Source organism: Ranitomeya variabilis, chromosome 5 (genome assembly GCF_051348905.1).
Source record: "Ranitomeya variabilis isolate aRanVar5 chromosome 5, aRanVar5.hap1, whole genome shotgun sequence".
NCBI lineage: Eukaryota > Metazoa > Chordata > Amphibia > Anura > Dendrobatidae > Ranitomeya > Ranitomeya variabilis.
In genome coordinates this window covers 655,340,699-655,361,133 of record NC_135236.1, presented here as the reverse complement: position 1 = coordinate 655,361,133, position 20,435 = coordinate 655,340,699, and the positions used below count along the sequence as shown (strand labels likewise).

General features: G+C 41.2%; 1 protein-coding gene across 2 annotated transcripts; it reads left to right on the top strand.

Moving 5' to 3' along the window:
- The first annotated feature begins 2,534 nt into the window (after positions 1-2,534).
- IL12B (interleukin 12B) lies at positions 2,535-19,222 on the top strand. 2 transcript variants are annotated; one of them, XM_077261299.1, is made up of 8 exons: positions 2,535-2,619; positions 5,219-5,303; positions 5,904-6,164; positions 9,375-9,486; positions 9,789-9,982; positions 14,658-14,812; positions 15,688-15,813; positions 18,135-19,222. In XM_077261299.1, the coding sequence occupies exons 2-7, from the start codon at positions 5,219-5,221 to the stop codon at positions 15,811-15,813; spliced, it is 933 nt and encodes a 310-aa protein (XP_077117414.1). In that variant the 5' UTR covers positions 2,535-2,619; the 3' UTR covers positions 18,135-19,222. The 2 variants fall into 2 exon arrangements, with proteins under 2 accessions (XP_077117414.1, XP_077117413.1); XM_077261298.1 differs by having other exon boundaries at positions 15,688-15,809; positions 18,135-18,358.
- The last annotated feature ends 1,213 nt before the right edge of the window (positions 19,223-20,435 follow it).

Sequence of the window (20,435 nt, the reverse complement as noted above, 5' to 3'; positions counted from 1 at the left end):
ACTTAGACTGTAAAGTGCTAATTGAAACAGACTTGTCAGGCTTCTTAGTACGCTTAAAGCATGCTGATATAACATGAGTTGAATCACCACAATAGAAGCACAACCCATTTTTTCGTCTAAAATTCTGCCGCTCGCTTCTGGACAGAATTCTATCACATTGCATATTTTCTGGCGTTTTCTCAGTAGACACCGCCAAATGGTGCACAGGTTTGCGCTCCCGCAGACGCCTATCGATCTGAATAGCCATCGTCATGGACTCATTCAGACTCGCAGGCACAGGGAACCCCACCATAACATCCTTAATGGCATCAGAGAGACCTTCTCTGAAAATCGCCGCCAGGGCGCACTCATTCCACTGAGTAAGCACAGACCATTTGCGGAATTTTTGGCAGTATATTTCAGCTTCATCTTGCCCCTGAGACAAGGACATCAAGGCCTTTTCCGCCTGAAGCTCTAAATGAGGTTCCTCATAAAGCAACCCCAAGGCCAGAAAAAACGCATCCACATTGAGCAACGCAGGATCCCCTGGTGCCAATGCAAAAGCCCAGTCTTGAGGGTCGCCCCGGAGCAAGGAAATTACAATCCTGACCTGCTGTGCAGGGTCTCCGGCAGAGCGAGACTTCAGGGACAAAAACAATTTGCAATTATTTTTAAAATTTTGAAAGTGAGATCTATTCCCCGAGAAGAATTCAGGCAAAGGAATTCTAGGCTCAGACATAGGTGCATGAACAACAAAATCTTGCAAATTTTGTACCTTTGTGGCGAGATTATTCAAACCTGTAGCTACACTCTGAAGATCCATTTGAAACAGGTGAACACAGAGCCATTCAAGGATAAGAAGGAAAGAAAGAGAGGAAGGCTGCAGTATAGGCAGACTAGCAAGTGATTCAATTAAGAGCACACTCAGAACTAGAGGAAAAAAAAAAAAAAAAATTGTAGCAGACTTCTTTTTTCTCTCCTTTCTCAGCCAGTAATTTAACCCTTTTTTTTGGGCCGGTCAAACTGTCATGATTCTCAATGGCGAGAGAACATAGCCCAGCATATATGAGAACTAGCTCTTGGAAGATGGAAACTATACTGACCATGAACTAAACCTGCCGCACAACTAGAAGTGGCCGGGTAGCATGCCTACGTTTTTTTATCCCTAGATGCCCAGCGCCAGCCGGAGAACTACCTAATCCTAGCAGAGGAAAAGACAGTCCTGGCTCACCTCTAGAGAAATTTTCCCAAAAGGCAGACAGAGGCCCCCACATATATTGGCGGTGATTTTAGATGAAATGACAAACGTAGTATGAAAATAGGTTTAGCAAAAATCGAGGTCCGCTTACTAGATAGCAAGAAGACAGAAAGGGCACTTTCATGGTCAGCAGAAAACCCTATCAAAACACCATCCAGAAATTACTTTAAGACTCTAGCATTAACTCATAACACCAGAGTGGCAATTTCCGCTCACAAGAGCTTTCCAGACACAGTAACGAAACAGCAGCTGTGAACAGGAACAAAATGCAAAAACACACAAGGACAAAAGTCCAACTTAGCTGGGAGTTGTCTAGTAGCAGGAACATGCACAGAAAGGCTTCTGATTACATTGTTGACCGGCATGAAACTGACAGAGGAGCAAGGTTATATAGCGACTCCCACATCCTGATAGGAGCAGGTGAACAGAGGGGATGATGCACACAAGTACAATTCCACAAGTGGCCACCGGGGGAGCCCAGAATCCAATTTCACAACAGTGACTATATGGTGGTATTAGTGCACTAAATGATGGTAATATTTGGTCATGATATGATGATATTAAAGAGTCACTGTTTGGTGGTATTGGTCATGAAATTGAGGTACTTTTTACAGTCACTGAATGACAGTACTGTATGGTGGTATTAGCAATGCACTCAATGGCGGTAATATTTGGTCACATGGTGGCATTTATCAGTCTCTTTGCGGAAATGTCATTGTGCATGAAATGGTGGTATTTTTCTGTAGTCAGTGAACGGCTTTATTAATACTACACCAAATGATGGTAATATTTGTTAATGGGCTTATGGAATTAATCACTGTATGGTAGTATTGATTTGTCACTGTTTTTCAGTATTATTCGTCAGGATCTGGTCTTATGTATTTTTCAGTGAATGTTGGTATCCCTATATGATGGCAATCTGTTGTCCTTGTATAGAGGTATTATTCAGGCACTGTATGTATGATTAATTAATGTTATACTAGTATGTATACAATGTCCTAGAAAGTCCCTAGTACAGAATATGACGTTTTATTCTAGGATGAAAAATGGAGGAGAATATTTAGTAAATCTACATGGGGCAGAAAGGTAATTCAGGTTTTTTTCCGGGCACACTCTAATATTCCAGCAAAAGTGTCAGCAAGAGGGTGAATGTCATTGCCTAGGTGAGGGTGTATTTGGTATCAGTGCCTTGGACTCATTGATCTTTCAAGAGGGCCTTAAAGAGGAAACAAAAAAAAAAGGGAATGCACTGTGACGTCAGTGTTACTATATAAACCAGAATACTTTACTGTCAAAAGCAGCGAGACCTCACCAAGAATACCCGCGAGTTACACAGGCGCTGTAATTGGAGGAAGTGCTCCAGGCTACGGACATAGGGAGAAGTAAGATACCGAGTGCCTTATTTATTACATATGCATGTCCTATGCAAAGTCAGTGAGAATCATTGCCCTGCGAAACGCCATAGACAGGTTACACACTGCGCTCTGCCTCATCCGAGCTCAGCTCTGCCACATCACAACCCATTCATTCAGTATAGCGCTTATATTTTATTTATAGTGCAACGTTCATTGCAGAGTTCTCCAAAGTACACTGAAAGGGAACTAGGATATGTGCCGTGTCCCATTCATTTGCTTTTAGCACCTGGCACCAAGTGCATATGCCTCGGGGGCTTTTAAAAGCACTCACTTTATGGTGCTATTATTTAGTAGCCACTCTATGGCGGTATTATTTATTAATCACTGTATGGTGGTATTATTAGTCATTGTTGTGGTATTATTTAGTACTCACTGCATGGTACTGTTATTGTTTACTCATTGCATGGTGGTATTATTGAGTAGTCACTCTATGGCGGTATTATTTAGTACTCACTGTATGGTGGTATTATTTATTAGTCATTGTTGTGTTATTATTTAGCATTCACTGTATGGTACTATTATTATTTACTCATTGCATGGTGGTATTATTGAGTAGTCACTCTATGACAGCATTATTTAGTACTCATTGTGTGGTGGTATTATTTATTAGTCACTGTTGTGGTATTATATTTAGTACCCACTGTATGGTACTATTATTGTGTACTCATTGTATGGTGGTATTATTTAGTAGTCACTATATAACAGTATTATTTAGTACTCACTGTATGGTGGTATTTTTTAGTAGTCACTATTGTGGTATTATGTAGTACATACTGTATGGTACTATTATTGTGTACTCATTGTATGGTGGTATTATTTAGTAGTCACTCTATGACAGTATTATTTACTAGTCACTGTATGGTACTATTATTGTGTACTCATTGTATGGTGGTATTATTTAGTAGTCACTCTATGATGGTATTATTTAGTTGTCACTCTATTGTGGTATTAATAGTACTCACTGTATGGTACTATTATTGTGTACTCATTGTATGGTGGTATTTAGTAGTCACTTTATGACAGTATTATTTAGGACTCACTGTATGGTGATATTATTTAATACTCACTATATGGTACTGTCATTGTGTTCTCATTGTATGGTGGTATTATTTAGTAGTCACTCTATTACAGTATTATTTAAGACTCACTGGTTATATTATTGAGAAATCGCTATTACGGTATTATCATATACTCACTGTATGGTGGTATTATTTCATTAAACCTCTATAATGGTATTATTGTTTACTCAATGTAAGTGGAATTATTTCGTAGTCACTATATGGTGGTATAATTTACTAGTCATTATGCAGTATGACGATATGATAGTGTACTCACTGTGTGACTGTATTATTTAGTCACTAGTTACTGTATTTTTTTTGTGCAGTTACTCTGTGTTGATGTTATCATGTACTCAGTGTATTGTGGTTTTATTTAGCAGTCACTCTAAGGTGGTATTATCATATACATTATTTAATAGTCACTCTATGATGGTAATATTGTGAACTCACTGTAGATGGTATTATTTAGTAGTCACTGTATGTTAGCATTATTTAATACTCACTGAATGGTGGTATGGTGGTATTATTGTTTACTCCTGGTAACACAGTGTACTCACTGTGTGTTGGTATTATTTATTTACTAGTCAGTGTATGGTGGTTTTTGTGTATTTACTCTGTGTTGATATTATCATGTACTCATTGTATGGTGGTATTATTTAGTAGTCACTCTATGACAGTATTATTTAGGACTCACTCTATAATTTACTAGTCATTAGACAGTATGATGATATGATAGTGTACTCACTGTATGACCGTATTATTTAGTCACTAGTTACTGTATGGTGGTTTTTGTGTAGTTACTCTGTGTAGATGTTATTATGTACTCATTGTATGGTGGTATTATTTAGTAGTCCTTCTAAGGTTGTATTAGCATATACTCACTATATGGTAGCATTATTCAATTGTCACTATATGGTGGTAATATTGTGAAATCACTGTAGGTGGTATTATTTAGTAGTCACTGTATGGTAGCAATATTTATTAGTCACTCTATGGTGGTGTTATTGTGTACTCACCATATAGTGATATTAATCATTTATTAATTGGGGAATCATTTTTTTTTGTTTGGCGGTAATACTTAGTTACTGCTTGGAAGTAATATTGATCAGGATATAATGTCATTATTAATATTTCAGTGTATGTTCAGTCACCTGTTGCGCTTGTAAAATGTTTTTTCTTTATATTTTCATTATCAATAAACTAATTCACTAATTTCAGCTTTCAATATAGCTAGGAAAGAGCTGGCAGGGCACGAAATCTTGGTGCATGGTGGCACCTGCAAGGCGATCTGTTGTGGCCAGAGTATATGGACACAGGGCTGGGACAGGGGGACAGCAGAGTGTAAGGTGTGGATGTATGGCCTGGCTATACCCTATACCCTTCTAATGGATAGATAGTCAGTCGAGCTCAGAGAATGTATACTATAATGTGGTCATCTAATTTAGATGCTGACAATTATTGTACCCCCTTACAATTTACTATACCTGGTCTCCTTATCTTCTTTGCAGATGGGGCACCTTTTACCAACACTCCTTTTACTTATATGTACAGATCTTCTACAGGCATCCAAGTATTTTCACTTAAAGGAAAAAAGTAAGTATATTGCAATATTTTTTATATTTTAATAACTTTAAGGACTTTCTTTACTTATATGCATGTATTTTGGGCTAAAAATCGTTTCTTGCAATTGCAAATATTTGCCTTCTACAGCCTCTGTGTTGCACTGTCTATTGTTGGCTGCAGAATGAGTTAACTGAGAATGTGTCAGTGAGTTCACTTTGAACCAGAAAATTATTACAGTTCCACATCTTTTGTTATACACATGTTTAATTCCTTTGTGTGCGCCTTTCCAAAATTGTGGGTGAATAACTTTGTTTCAAGCATGTGATGCCCGTTCAAAACTCACTAGTGGCAAGTAACAGGTGTGGGCAATATGAAAATCACACCTAAAACCAGGTAAAAAGGGGAGAAGCTGACTCAATCGTTCATAGAGAACTGTCTGAGGACTTGAGAAGCAAAATTGTTGAACAATATCAACAATCTCAAGGTTACAAGTCCATCTCCAGAATAATTGTTGGGGTGGGGGAGGAAGGGTGTGAAGATGCAGTTCCACATAAGTTCTTCTTTAGCTCTATATACTGTACACGGAGGGAGATTATGGATGATGGTACTACTCATTACTTTATTCCTCAGCTTTGATTGTAGAGGTTCAAAATTATAAAGGGGAAACTGTGACCCTGGAGTGCAATACTACTGCTTATACCAGTGCTGAACTCGACAGCAAAAAAATACACTGGAGCAGAAGAGGCCACACGGGCAAAACCCTGACTGTAGAAGTGAGCGAAAAGCCGGATGCAAAAAACTATACGTGCAAGCTGGAAAATGGTGGGATCATTGACTACACGCACATTGTGATACATCACCTGGATCACAGTTTTTACAAGAAAAGTCTCAGTAAGTGTGAAAGCCTTTCATGTTCCCATTCATTTACTGTATATGCATCATTATTAATGCACTGGAGAACTTACACTACTTTATGCAGGGGTGGAAAATTCGGATGGGCACAATCAGGAGGCAGGTGGGAAAACTTGGATGAGACACAGATAATAGGGGGCTGGTACTACCACATTCCCACCGACAGGAAATGTGTCGTCAGAATATGACCCTTTGTTGAGATCATCTTTTTAAATTAAATGTATTATTATTATTATTATTTGTTCAAATTTTGATAATTTTTTTTTTCAATTTTCATATATATAAAAAAAAATCTGAAATCTTTCAGTTTTTTCACTGGTGACTAGACCATATGCTATACTCATATTTCCTGCTCTGTACAGAAGACTTTTCAGCAGTCTCAATATCATTACAGACAGGATTACAATGACTGATAAGGCCTCTATATTAAGTAGATAACAGAGGATCCACCATTCACAATAGGTGATGTCACAGCTAACCTCCTGCCCCTGTACAATGACTGATAACACCTCTAAATACAGCAGATAACGCAGGATCCACCATTCACAATAGGTGATGTCACAGCTCACCTCCTCCTCCTGTATAATGACTGATAACACCTCTATATACAGTAGATAACACAGGATCCACCATTCACAATAGGTGATGTCACAGCTCACCTCCTGCCCCTGTACAATGACTGATAACACCTCTAAATACAGCAGATAACGCAGGATCCACTATTCACAATAGGTGATGTCACAGCTCACCTCCTCCTCCTGTACAATGACTGATAACACCTCTATATACAGGAGATAACACAGGATCCACCATTCACAATAGGTGATATCACAGCTCACCTCCTCCTCCTGTTCAATGACTGATAGCACCTCTATATACAGTAAATAACACAGGATCCACCATTCACAATAGGTGATATCACAGCTCACCTCCTCCCTCTGTACAATGACTGATAACACCTCTATATACAGTAAATAACACAGGATCCACCATTCACAATAGGTGATGTCACAGCTCACCTCCTCCTCCTGTACAATGACTGATAACACCTCTATATACAGTAAATAACACAGGATCCACCATTCACAATAGGTGATGTTACAGTTCACCTCCTCCTCCTGTACAATGACTGATATCACCTCTATATACAGTAGATAACGCAGGATCCACCATTCACAATAGGTGATGTCACAGCTCTCCTCCTCCTCCTGTACAATGACTGAAAACTCCTCTATATACAGTAAATAACACAGGATCCACCATTCGCAATAGGTGATGTCACAGCTCACCTTCTCCTCCTGTACAATGACTGATAACACCTCTATATACAGTAGATAACACAGGATCCACCATTCACAATAGGTGATGTCACAGCTCACCTCCTCCTCCTCCTGTACAATGACTGATAACACCTCTATATACAGTAGATAACACAGGATCCACCATTCACAATAGGTGATGTCACAGCTCACCTCCTCCTCCTGTACAATGACTGATAACACCTCTATATACAGTAGATAACACAGGATTCACCATTCACAATAGGTGATATCACAGCTCACCTCCTCCTCCTGTACAATGACTGATAACACCTCTATATACAGGAGATAACACAGGATCCACCATTCACAATAGGTGATATCACAGCTCACCTCCTCCTCCTGTACAATGACTGATAACACCTCCATATACAGTAGATAACACAGGATCCACCATTCACAATAGATGATGTCACAGCTCACCTCCTCCTGTACAATGACTGATAACACCTCTATATACAGTAGATAACACAGGATCCACCATTCACAATAGGTGATGTCACAGCTCACCTCCTCATCCTGTACAATGACTGATAACACCTCCATATACAGTAGATAACACAGGATCCACCATTCACAATAGGTGATGTCACAGCTCACCTCCTCCTCCTGTACAATGACTGATAACACCTCCATATACAGTAGATAACACAGGATCCACCATTCACAATAGGTGATATCACAGCTCACCTCCTCCTCCTGTACAATGACTGATAACACCTCCATATACAGTAGATAACACAGGATCCACCATTCACAATAGGTGATATCACAGCTCACCTCCTCCTCCTGTACAATGACTGATAACACCTCCATATACAGTAGATAACACAGGATCCACCATTCACAATAGGTGATGTCACAGCTCACCTCCTCCTCCTGTACAATGACTGATAACACCTCTATATACAGTAGATAACACAGGATCCACCATTCACAATAGGTGATATCACAGCTCACCTCCTCCTCCTGTACAATGACTGATAACACCTCCATATACAGTAGATAACACAGGATCCACCATTCACAATAGGTGATATCACAGCTCACCTCCTCCTCCTGTACAATGACTGATAACACCTCCATATACAGTAGATAACACAGGATCCACCATTCACAATAGGTGATGTCACAGCTCACCTCCTCCTCCTGTACAATGACTGATAACACCTCTATATACAGAAGATAACACAGGATCCACCATTCACAATAGGTGATGTCACAGCTCACCTCCTCCTCCTGTACAATGACTGATAACACCTCTATATACAGTAGATAACACAGGATCCACCATTCACAATAGGTGATGTCACAGCTCACCTCCTCCTCCTGTACAATGACTGATAACACCTCTATATACAGTAGATAACACAGGATCCACCATTCACAATAGGTGATGTCACAGCTCACCTCCCCCTCCTCCTGTACAATGACCTTTGCCAGATTAGAATATTTTATACTGAGGTGCAAGGAGGTTTTATTTTCATGGATTTCACAAGAATCGGTAAGAAATAACCTGTGACACGTCCCATTGTGTGCCATAATGAAGAGGTGTATTATTAACATACCTGCCAGTGCATCAAATGTGTCCAATAAAGGGGCCTGGCCCAGCAAAACCACTGCCGAAAGTGGACAATTTGGGGCTGTGTCTGTAGGGGTCCTGTGTGCCACATGCTGGAGCCGTGCACATAGCTTGCACTGTTTGCTGAGCCATATAATAAAAAAGGAGGTACATTTGTTATAACTGCGGACCCCAGAACCCTATAGATATCCTTCAGAGTGAGCTAAAAGCTTTGGGGTCTCTTAAGCACTTCCAGTCCCATGATGGTTCTGTAAGTTTAATTATTTTTAACTTTGTTTTTTTACCCAGAAGTGAAAAATCCAATAAGTTGTATCATGAAAAACTACAGCGGCCACTTCACCTGCTCATGGAATGGGACCAACGATCCGAATATTGAGTTCTTCTTTGAAGCCTTGAACAAGTAAGTTTGGAAAATATCCCCTATCTGGGGGATAGAGGACAACCTTACGATTGCGAGGGGTCCAATCGCTGGGATCTCTACTGATCCCAAGGACATACCGGCCCTAGTTTGCATTGTGACTGACCAGAGCAGTATTAAAGTTGTGGCGGCACATAGCACTATGTGGCGGCACTCTATGTGCCGTCATACATGCTTCCATAAACGACCCTGCCCTGTGCATGTAGTCTTGTAGGGGTTCCCTGCTTTTTTTCCCCCATTTTTGATCCCTTTTATGACATTTTATGACTTTCTTTGATTATTAGTGACAGCACAGTTGCCTGTGGGAGCATCGAGAAGCATACCACCGAGGGAAACCTGGTCCCCAGCTACACGGTGACATGCCATGACACTCACATATGCCGTTACTCAGAGGATCCCGGGTATTCTGTAACGCTGCACGTCTTGAATGTGACCACATATGAGCAATACAACCATTTCTTCACCTTGAGGAACATCAGTAAGTCCATTCACCTGGCCGATAACTTCACGGACCCACTGTAATGAAACTATAAACCGGGCGCTGAAGTTAGGAAAAAGGCAATTATTTTTACAAATACAGTCTCATAGTTTTCCATGGACCATGTCTGGTTTTGCAGCTCACTTGACTGTGGTTGGGTTGCAATACCAGGCAAAACCTTTGCAAAACAATGGCGCTGTTTCTAAAAACACGAATAAACAAGTCAGGGGGTGCCCTTCCTTAAAGCTGCCAACCAGAGAGTGCCCCTATTAACAGTACAGGATGAAGACTGCCTTTATTAACAGAAAGTGCTCCCATCAATTGTACATATTAGAGAGCCCCTCTATTAACAGTACACAGGAGACTGCGCCTACAAAAAATAAAAGCCAGAGAGTGTCCCTCTTAATAGTACAGATTTGCGAGCGCCCCTGTTAATATTACATATTAAAGAGTGTCCCTATTAAAAGTATATATGAGAGTGCCCTTATTAGTAGTGATGAGCGAATATACTCGTTACTCGAGATTTCTCGAGGGGGTCCTCCGAATATTTTTTAGTGCTCGGAGATTTCGTTTTTCTTGCCGGAGCTATAATTTACATCTGTTAGCCAGCATAAGTACATGTGGGGATTCCCTAGCAACCAGGCAACCCCCACATGTACTTATGCTGGCTAACAGATGTAAATCATTCAGCTGCCACAATGAAAACTAAATCTCCGAGCACAAAAAAATACTCGGAGGACCCCCTCGAGAAATCTCGAGTAATGAGTATATTCGCTCATCACTACTTATTAACAGTACATATTAGAGAGTGCCCCTATTATTAATATATATGAGAGAGTGCCCCTAGTAATAGTACAGTGGGGGAAATAAGTATTTGACCCCTTGCTGATTTTGTAAGTTCGCCCACTGACAAAGACTTGAACAATCTATAATTTTAAGGGTAGGTTAATTTTAACATTGAGAAATAGAATATCAAAAATAAAATCCAGAAAATCACATTGTATAAATTATATAAATTTATTAGCATTTTGCAGTGAGAAATAAGTATTTGATACCCTACCAACCATTAAGAGTTCTGGCTCCTACAGACCAGTTAGACGCTCCTAATCAACTCGTTACCTGCATTAAAGACTGCTTTCTTACATAGTCACCTTTATAAAAGACTCCTGTCCACAGACTCAATTAATCAGTCAGACTCTAACCTCTACAACATGGGCAAGACCAAATAGCTTAATGAGGATGTCAGGGACAAGATCACAGACCTGCACAAAGCTGGAATGGGCTACAAAACCATAAGTAAGACGCTGGGTGAGAAGGAGACAACTGCTGGTGCCATAGTAAGAAAATGGAAGAATTACAAAATGACTGTCAATTGACATCAATCTGGGGCACCATAAAAAATCTCACCTCGTGGGGTATCCTTCATCATGATGAAGGTGAGAGATCAGCCTAAAACTACACGGGGGAACTTGTTAATGATCTCAAGGCAGCTGGGACCACAGTCACCAAGAAAACCATTGGTAACACATTACACCGTAAGGGCTCATACTTACTTGTGCAAAATTCGGATGAGTCTCGCATGTTAATACCCGGCTGCTGGCACTCAGGTCGGAGTGTATGGCCGCATAGGAATACATGCAATATTCAACCTTTCCCTCACTTCCGGTATTTTTCCCTCCTCATTTAAGCATGCCATCATACATCCACTACTTAAAAAGCCCTCCCTCGATCAAAATTGTGCCGCTAATTATAGACCTGTCTCTAATCTTCCCTTCATCTCTAAACTCCTGGAACGCCTGGTCCACTCCCGTCTTACCCGCTATCTCTCAGATAATTCTCTTCTCGACCCTCTTCAATCTGGTTTCCGCTCTTTACACTCTACTGAAACTGCCCTCACTAAAGTCTCTAATGACCTACTAACAGCTAAATCTAATGGTCCCTACTCCATGCTAATTCTCTTGGATCTCTCTGCAGCATTTGACACTGTGGATCATCAGCTCCTCCTCACTATGCTCCGCTCCATCGGCCTCAAGGACACCGTTCTCTCTTGGTTCTCCTCCTATCTCTCTGGCCGATCCTTCACTGTTTGTTTTGCTGGTTCCTCCTCCTCTCACCTTCCCCTTACTGTTGGGGTTCCTCAAGGATCAGTCCTAGGCCCCCTCCTCTTCTCTTTGTATACTGCCCCTATTGGACAAACAATCAGTAGATTTGGTTTCCAGTACCATCTCTATGCTGACGACACCCAATTATATACCTCTTCTCCTGTTATCACGCCGACCTTTTTAGAAAACACCAGTGATTGTCTTACCGCTGTCTCTAACATCATGTCCTCCCTCTATCTGAAACTGAACCTGTCAAAAACTGAACTCCTCGTGTTCTCTCCCTCTACAAACCTACCTTTGCCTGACATTGCCATCTCTGTGTGCGGTTCCACCATTACTCCAAAGCAACATGCCCGCTGCCTTGGAGTCATCCTTGATTCCGAGCTTTCATTCACCCCCCACATCCGATCACTGGCTCGCTCTTCTTATCTGCATCTCAAAAACATTTCCAGAATTCGCCCTTTTCTTACTTTCGACTCTGCAAAAACTCTTACTGTCTCACTTATTCATTCTCGTCTGGACTATTGTAACTCTCTACTAATTGGCCTACCTTTTACCAGACTCTCCCCGCTCCAATCTGTCCTGAATGCTGCTGCCAGGATCATATTCCTCGCCAACCGTTACACCGATGCCTCTACCTTGTGCCAGTCATTACACTGGCTACCCATCCACTCCAGAATCCAGTACAAAACTACTACCCTCATCCACAAAGCACTCCATGGCTCAGCACCACCCTACATCTCCTCTCTGGTCTCAGTCTACCAACCTACCCGTGCCCTCCGCTCTGCTAATGACCTCAGGTTAGCATCCTCAATAATCAGAACCTCCCACTCCCGTCTCCAAGACTTTACACGTGCGGCGCCGATTCTTTGGAATGCACTACCTAGGTTAATACAATTAATCCCCAATCCCCACAGTTTTAAGCGTGCCCTAAAAACTCATTTGTTCAGATTGGCCTACCGCCTCAACGCATTAACCTAATTATCCCTGTGTGGCCTATTAATAAAAAAAAAACAAAAAAAAAAACATAATCACGTTCCTCCATCATGTTCTCATACACTTTATGCAGTTAATAGCCTCTGTGTCTGTACTGTTACATACTTAGGCAGTTAACTGGTTCATGCAGCTTTACATGAACACCCGAGCCTTACACTATGGCTGGTCCAAATAACTAAAGCAATTGTTACCATCCACCTCTCGTGTCTCCCCTTTTCCTCATAGATTGTAAGCTTGCGAGCAGGGCCCTCATTCCTACTGGTATCTGTTTTGAACTGTGATTTCTGTTATGCTGTAATGTCTATTGTCTGTATAAGTCCCCTCTATAAGTTGTAAAGCGCTGCGGAATATGTTGGCGCTATATAAATAAAATTATTATTATTATTATTATTACATGCAGCCGCACGCTCCGCTCCTCTGTGCCAGGTGCATTGCCGGGGTATTGCCGTGCGAGACTCATCCGAGTTTTGTGCAAGTGAGTATGAGCCCTAAAGGTTTAAAATCCTGCAGCACCCGCAAGGTGACCCTGCTCAAGAAGGCACATGCGCAGGCCTGTATGAAGTTTGCCAGTGAACACCTGGATGATTCTGTGAGTGATTGGGAGAAGGTGCTGTGGTCAGATGAGACAAAAAATGTGGTCATTGGCATTAACTCAACGCGCCATGTTTGGAGGAAGAGAAATGCTGCCTATGACCCAAAGAACACCATCCCCACTGTCAAGCATGGAGGTGGAAACATTATGTTTTGGAGGTGTTTCTCTGCTAAGGCCACAGGACTACTTCACCACATCAATGGGAGAATGGATGGAGCCATGTACCGTACAATCCTGAGTGACAACCTCCTTCCCTCCGCCAGGACATTAAAAATGGGTTGTGGCTGGGTCTTCCAGCAAGGCAATGACCCAAAACATACAGCGAAGGCAACAAAGGAGTGGCTAAAAAAGAAGCACTTTAAGGTCATGGAGTGGCCTAGCCAGTCTCCAGACTTTTATCCCATAGAAAACTTATGGAGAGAGATGAAGCTCCCAGTTGCAAAGCAACAGCCTCAAAATCTTAATGATTTAGAGATGATCTGCAAAGAGGAGTGGAGCAAAATTCCTCCTGACATGTGCGCAAACCTCATCATCAACTACAAAAAAACGTCTGACTGCTGTGCTTGCCAACAAGGGTTTTGCCACCAAGTATTAAGTCTTGTTTGCCAGAGGGAACAAATACTTTTTTCTCACGGCAAAATGCAAATAAATTTATACAATTTATACATTGTGATTTTCTGGATTTCATTTTTAATATTCTATCTCTCAATGTTAAAATTAACCTACCCCTAAAATTATAGACTGTTCATGTCTTTGTCAGTGGGCAAACTTACAAAATCCTTAAATACTTATTTCCCCCACTGTACATATTAGAGAGAGCCTTTAATAATAGTATATATTAGACAGTGTCCTATAAATTAGTGTCTACCAAAAAGTGACCACATCAGAGGCTGACACCAGACAGTGCCCTCATGAAACACTGCTGTCCAGACGCCGCTCTCCTTCTCCATAAATCACATTTACTTATTTGCTTTTTATCTTCTAGTAAAACCGGATCCGCCACAAAATCTCCACATCAATAAGACGGACAACAGCCTTTCCTTACAATGGAAGTATCCCAAAACTTGGTGCAACGCCCATTTATTCTATCCCCTCATTTTTAATGTCAAGGTGGAAAGAAAGGGCCCACATCAGGAAGAGGTAAGGCGAAAGTAGAGAAGGGCTTGTCCAGGATTACAAAAAAAGAGTTGTTGTTTTTTTATTTTCTTAGAATAGCGCCCCCTTGTCTATAGGTTGTGCCTGGTATTGCAGCTTGATATTAGGAGTAGTAAAAGTTACCTTTTATTTCCAGCTTTTATTTAGCTCCCAGAGTGAATAAATATTATACTTATACTGAATAATATTCTTCTTTTACTAACTTATCCATAAGTATAATAATAAAAGTATATATTTTCTACCTATCATTAGGATAGGTCATCAATATCTAATGGGTGAGAGTTTGATACCTTCGAACCCCACCGATCTGCTGTTTGCTGCTCTCACGGTGACCGGTTGTATAGTACTGTATGTGTATGGCACTGGGCTGAAATACCAGACACAACCACTACTAAAAGTGTGGCGCTGTACCATACAGCGTGTAATCATCGGGGGGTGTCCTGAACTTCCAGAAAGCCCTGGACTCTCCAAACAGCTGATCAGCGTGGTAACCAGAGTCAGAACCCAACAGATCTAAGTATAAGCCATTTCGACCAATATTACACTTGCCATTCTAAAAAAAGGGTTTTCCACCAGGTGTTTAAAAGACTTGAATAAGGCGGGGGTCACAGCTGTGAGATCCCCGCCATTAAGACATTCTTGGCATATCCTACCGATAGGCATTGATGAGTTTTTGGAGCAAAAACTATCCAAAATCCTCATCAAAAGCTCAGAACTCCTCAAAAACTTGGAGTTCCGCTCCAAAAACTTAACAAAAGGACTCAATGGAAAGACATCCTTAAAGATGGACTGTCTGGTGGATATTTTAGGCTCCATCTTTGATGAATTCCTAAACAATTTTATTCTGAATTACTCCTTAGAACTACCTGAATGTCCACCAGGAGGTCCTGCCCGTGGACTACAAGGACATTACACAGTTCTGTGTCCAAGCCAGGGACATGTTCCACGTTCACTCGTACTGGAGCAACTGGTCATGTTCCAAGTAGGTAAGACGTCTTCTGTATCCACGTCTGTGACTGCCAAAATCACTTCTTGAGCTGCTTTTCTTTTCAGTTGTTAAACTTCCATGTTTTAAGCTTTTGTGGGACAAGAAGATGCTTGAATTTTGCAGAGTTTTTTGGGGGAGTTTTAATAGCTGAAACTAAGAGGAAACTCTCCAAATCCTCTTCCAAATCTCAAAACTCCTCAAAACCCTTGGGTTTCTGCTCAGTTTCTGCTCCGAAAACTTGTAGAAATAAATTGAGTTTTCGAAGCAGTTTTGGGCTACATGCACACGACGTCTTTTCCAGGCATGCGCTTTAAAAAGTTCCTCATAAAATGAACATCTCAAAACTTCTCAAAAGCTTTGGGTTTCTGCTCCAAAAACTCATAGAAATAAATTGAGTTTGCGAAAAGTTTTCGAAGCAGTTTTGGGCTACATGCACACAACATAATGCACATGTCCCGACCTATGTTACGTCTTTTAACGTTTCGTGGTTTGAAAATACTGAATCAGCTAAAAGAAGAAATGTTCATTCTAAAGCCATAAAAGTCGTAACCGTTTTTTTTCTTAAAAAGGCTTCGACGGGGAAAATACATTGTGTGCACATAGTCTTGAGGAAGATTTTGGGTGCATTTACGCTGAGCCTTTTTGTTGACTTTTTGGAGAGGATTTGGAGAGCTTTGCTCCAAAAACCCAGCAAAAAAGACTCACCCAAAATCCTCCTGAAGGCTATGTGCACATGGCATATGTTAGAAGACTCTGAAATGTTTTAAAATTCTTTAAATAATTCAGTGTGGACTCTACTTTATGGTAGATCCTTTACTAATCCTCATTCTGGAAATGCTTGAATAAATTGAAACGTTGGTGTTACCATTTGATGAGCTGTGTCCCTCAGTGGTGACAATACCTGAGTAGGAACACACCAGTTTGACAAAAGGATGGTACCACCTATCTGTCAACGTATTCTTGTTTTTCCCGGAGGAGAAAGTGATAAGAAAAATGTTGCAGTACAAAGCTGCACTATTTCTTTTTTTACTATGTACGTAAGAACTAACAGGTAGTAAGTTGCTACCTATATGCCTGTTGTGCCCGGAGCCGATCTCTGCCGGCACAGAGTGGTCACTGCCAGCAATTCAGCAGCTTCTGCTGACATCATGTCGACAGACCAGCAATTTCTCTTCTGGGGTGACTGTTGACGTCATGCTGATTGACAGCCGGCTACCCTCTTCCTGACTGCGGGGAACCGGCTGTCAATCAGCATGATGTTGAGAGTCATGCTCTATCGACAGAGCAGCTCTGATGAGGAAGAGCTACTCTGTGGACGTGGAGCAGCTGAATCGCCGACAAGAGCTGTTGGTGACCACTTAGAGCTGGCCTGGGTAGATCAAGCAGATAGCTAACAACTACCTGCCTGTTTTTAGGCCAATAGTAAAAAGGTTTGTTATTCCAACTTATAGATGGGTTCCCAAGTGGGTCCTTAAACATCAGTTGGCCATATAGACAGGGGTTGTTCTTGTGAGGAACTTCTTTAATAAGTAGGTATTTTTACACTCAGACTGCATTACATTATGTCCATCCCAGAAAGGCTTGGACTGGCCCACGAGAGAGCAGGAGAATCCTCTGGTGGGCCGCTGTGCAGTAGTTGGCCACCATTCTCTTATATGATCAGTACTTGGCACTATATATATGAATCACTATGTACAAAGGTGGCATCTCATTCACTTACCAATCTACCCAGATCATTGTTATATAAATTTGTGATTGAGGATATTTTTACATTTGCATGTAGCTTAAAAGCGGAGCCCCGGAGTTGGTTACTGGTGGGCCCTTAGCACTCCAGTGTGAGATGGGACTGTAATACTGAAAGGTGGACCCCTGGAGTTGGTTACTGGTGGGCACTTGGCACCCCAGTGCGAGACGGGACTGTGATACTGAAAGGTGGGGCCCTAGAGTTGATTACTGGTGGGCACTTGGAACCCCAGTGCGAGACGGGACTGTGATACTGAAAAGTGGGCCCCTGGAGTTGGTACCCCAGTGCGAGACGGGACTGTGATATTGAATGGTGGGGTCCTGGAGTTGGTTACTGGTGGGCCTTTGGCACCCCAGTGCGAGATGGGACTGTAATACCGAAAAGTGGGGCCCTAGAGTTGATTACTGGTGGGCCCTTGGCACCTTAGTCTCACGCTGGTCACACATATGTTATATGGAGAGGGGGCATTAGAATACAACAGTTATTTGTATATATGTATCTGTGGGTTTAGCTTGTATATTTGCAGAGCGAGTACTAAAGCCGACTGTTTCATCTACTCTACCTTTAAATTATAGAAAGGAAGAAAACACCGGGAAGCAAAATAAGGAGAAGGATAAGAAGAACAAAAAGAAGAAAAAGAGCAAGAAGAAGCAAAATGCATCATAAACAACAATAACATAATAACCTAAAATCGAATGCGCACAAACTGCTTCATAACGTCCACCCATGACCTCGACACGTGTGACAGCACGTTGTTACAGGGACGTTCTGTTCTTCAAACTGTCTTCATATATTTTCACTATTTATTACTAATTTATATTAGAGGCGTTATTCCATAAACTACTTTATCCACGGGGTAGATGATAAATATATGATCACAGGTGGTTTGGCTGCTGATACCCCCAACAATACAGAGAGACCAAAGTCCCGTGTGTGAATGATGTGTTAGTGAGCATGTGCGATCACCTCTCACTACCGCACATGCTCAGTACCGTTCAATTTACACAGGAGACTCTGAGAGTCCCATTCACATGATTGGAGAGCGATCATACATTTATCCTACAGACAGGTGATGTATGCAATGGACAATCCTTTAAAGTTTCGCCTTTAATTTTCAATTCCAACTTTTTACTTTTAGGCCTCATTCACACATGAACAAATTGAATCAATAGAGCACAAAAAATACAACCAGTTTGCAACTAAAAATTCCTGGAACCGATGCAAAATCTATTCAAGTGCCCCCAAAGGTTTCTTTTTTATATATGGCAGTGATAGCTTTGTGTTTCCACCAGCACCAAGGGGCATCAAGGACTGGGTGCCCTTATAGCTTCACCCCTGCCTTCCCTTATTACTAAAATTACCAACATCTTATATGAAGAAGTAAAGTTATTATTTATAATCATTTTTTTTCTTAAATATTGGATTATCTGATTTAAGTCGTATTTTATATGTAATTTATGTGAAAGACATCTAAAGCTGAGCTGTGCTCTATAATTTTGTAAGGATATTCAGAATACTTTTCTACAGATTTTAGAAACTATTTATACACAATTTTGCTCTGGTTTAGCAAACATTCATGAAAAATTTAACAATTTAATAAAAAATAAAAAAAGGTTTTGTGCTATATAATTGTTTTTGTTGTATCAATAAAATGTAATTTAGCAACTTTTCTGTTTGGTGATTTATATTTTGCATAATACATATAAACGTACATGTTAGATCATACATATGGCGATTTTAATTCTACTATTGGGATAGTGAAATCCATTAATCATAGATGGCCAGTTGGTGCCATGAAACAGCTCACCCCGAAATTCTCCCAAAAAACAGATCAAACTGGTAGAAACTATACTAGTCCGATTTATTGCTTCTCCCTATAGTAACTGATAGTTGCTTCTCTACTTTGTCATGGATGGTCTGCTGAGCTCCCCATCAATCTTAAGAATGGAGCTCTGAATGAATGAAGGACTTCACTGTTTAACCACTACACAGTGATCCGAACTAATAACGGGGCCCTCTTGGTTGGGTCCACGGAGTGGCTGCAAGCCAGAAGTGAGAGCCTGAGGCAGGGATTGTCAAAAATAAACTGGGTTAGTGTTAGAAGGGTCAAAACTAGAGCAGAATCATAAGACAAAAGCATTGTCATTGGATTAAATACTAGAAGGATAAACAAAAAACAATGTCAGACAAGCCAGTATAGAAATCAGCAGGGATTAAAGTTCAGACGAGGTCCGAATCAGAGGCGGCACGTGTGCGTCATGGGACTGCTTACCACTGCATTTTAGAGGCCTGTTCTTGGGATTGGTGGTGGTCCAACCGCTGCATTTTAGAGTCCTGTTCTTGGGATTGGTGATGGTCCAACCGCTACATTTTAGAGTCCTGTTCTTGGGATTGGTGGTGGTCTAACCACTGCATTTTAGAGTCCTGTTCTTGGGATTGGTGGTGGTCCAGCCGCTGCATTTTAGAGTCCTGTTCTTGGGATTGGTGGTGGTCCAACCGCTGCATTTTAGAGTCCTGTTCTTGGGATTGGTGGTGGTCTAACCGCTGCATTTTAGAGCCCTGTTTTCGGGATTGGTGGTGGTCCAACCGTTACATTTTAGAGTCCTGTTCTTGGGATTGGTGGTGGTCTAACCGCTGCATTTTAGAGCCCTGTTCTTGGGATTGGTGGTGGTCCCACAATTAGATCCTCAACAATCCGGAAGTTACCACCTATTTTTTTATTTTTGATAACTTTAGATGTTGTGAATAACCCTATAAATCTATTGCTGGCTTTTATATAAAGCTTTTGACAGAACAACTCATTCCCATGAATTAATTCACCCTTCAGTGATTTTCTTGGAGACAAGCCAATGTTCTCCCGTAAACTTTACACGTGT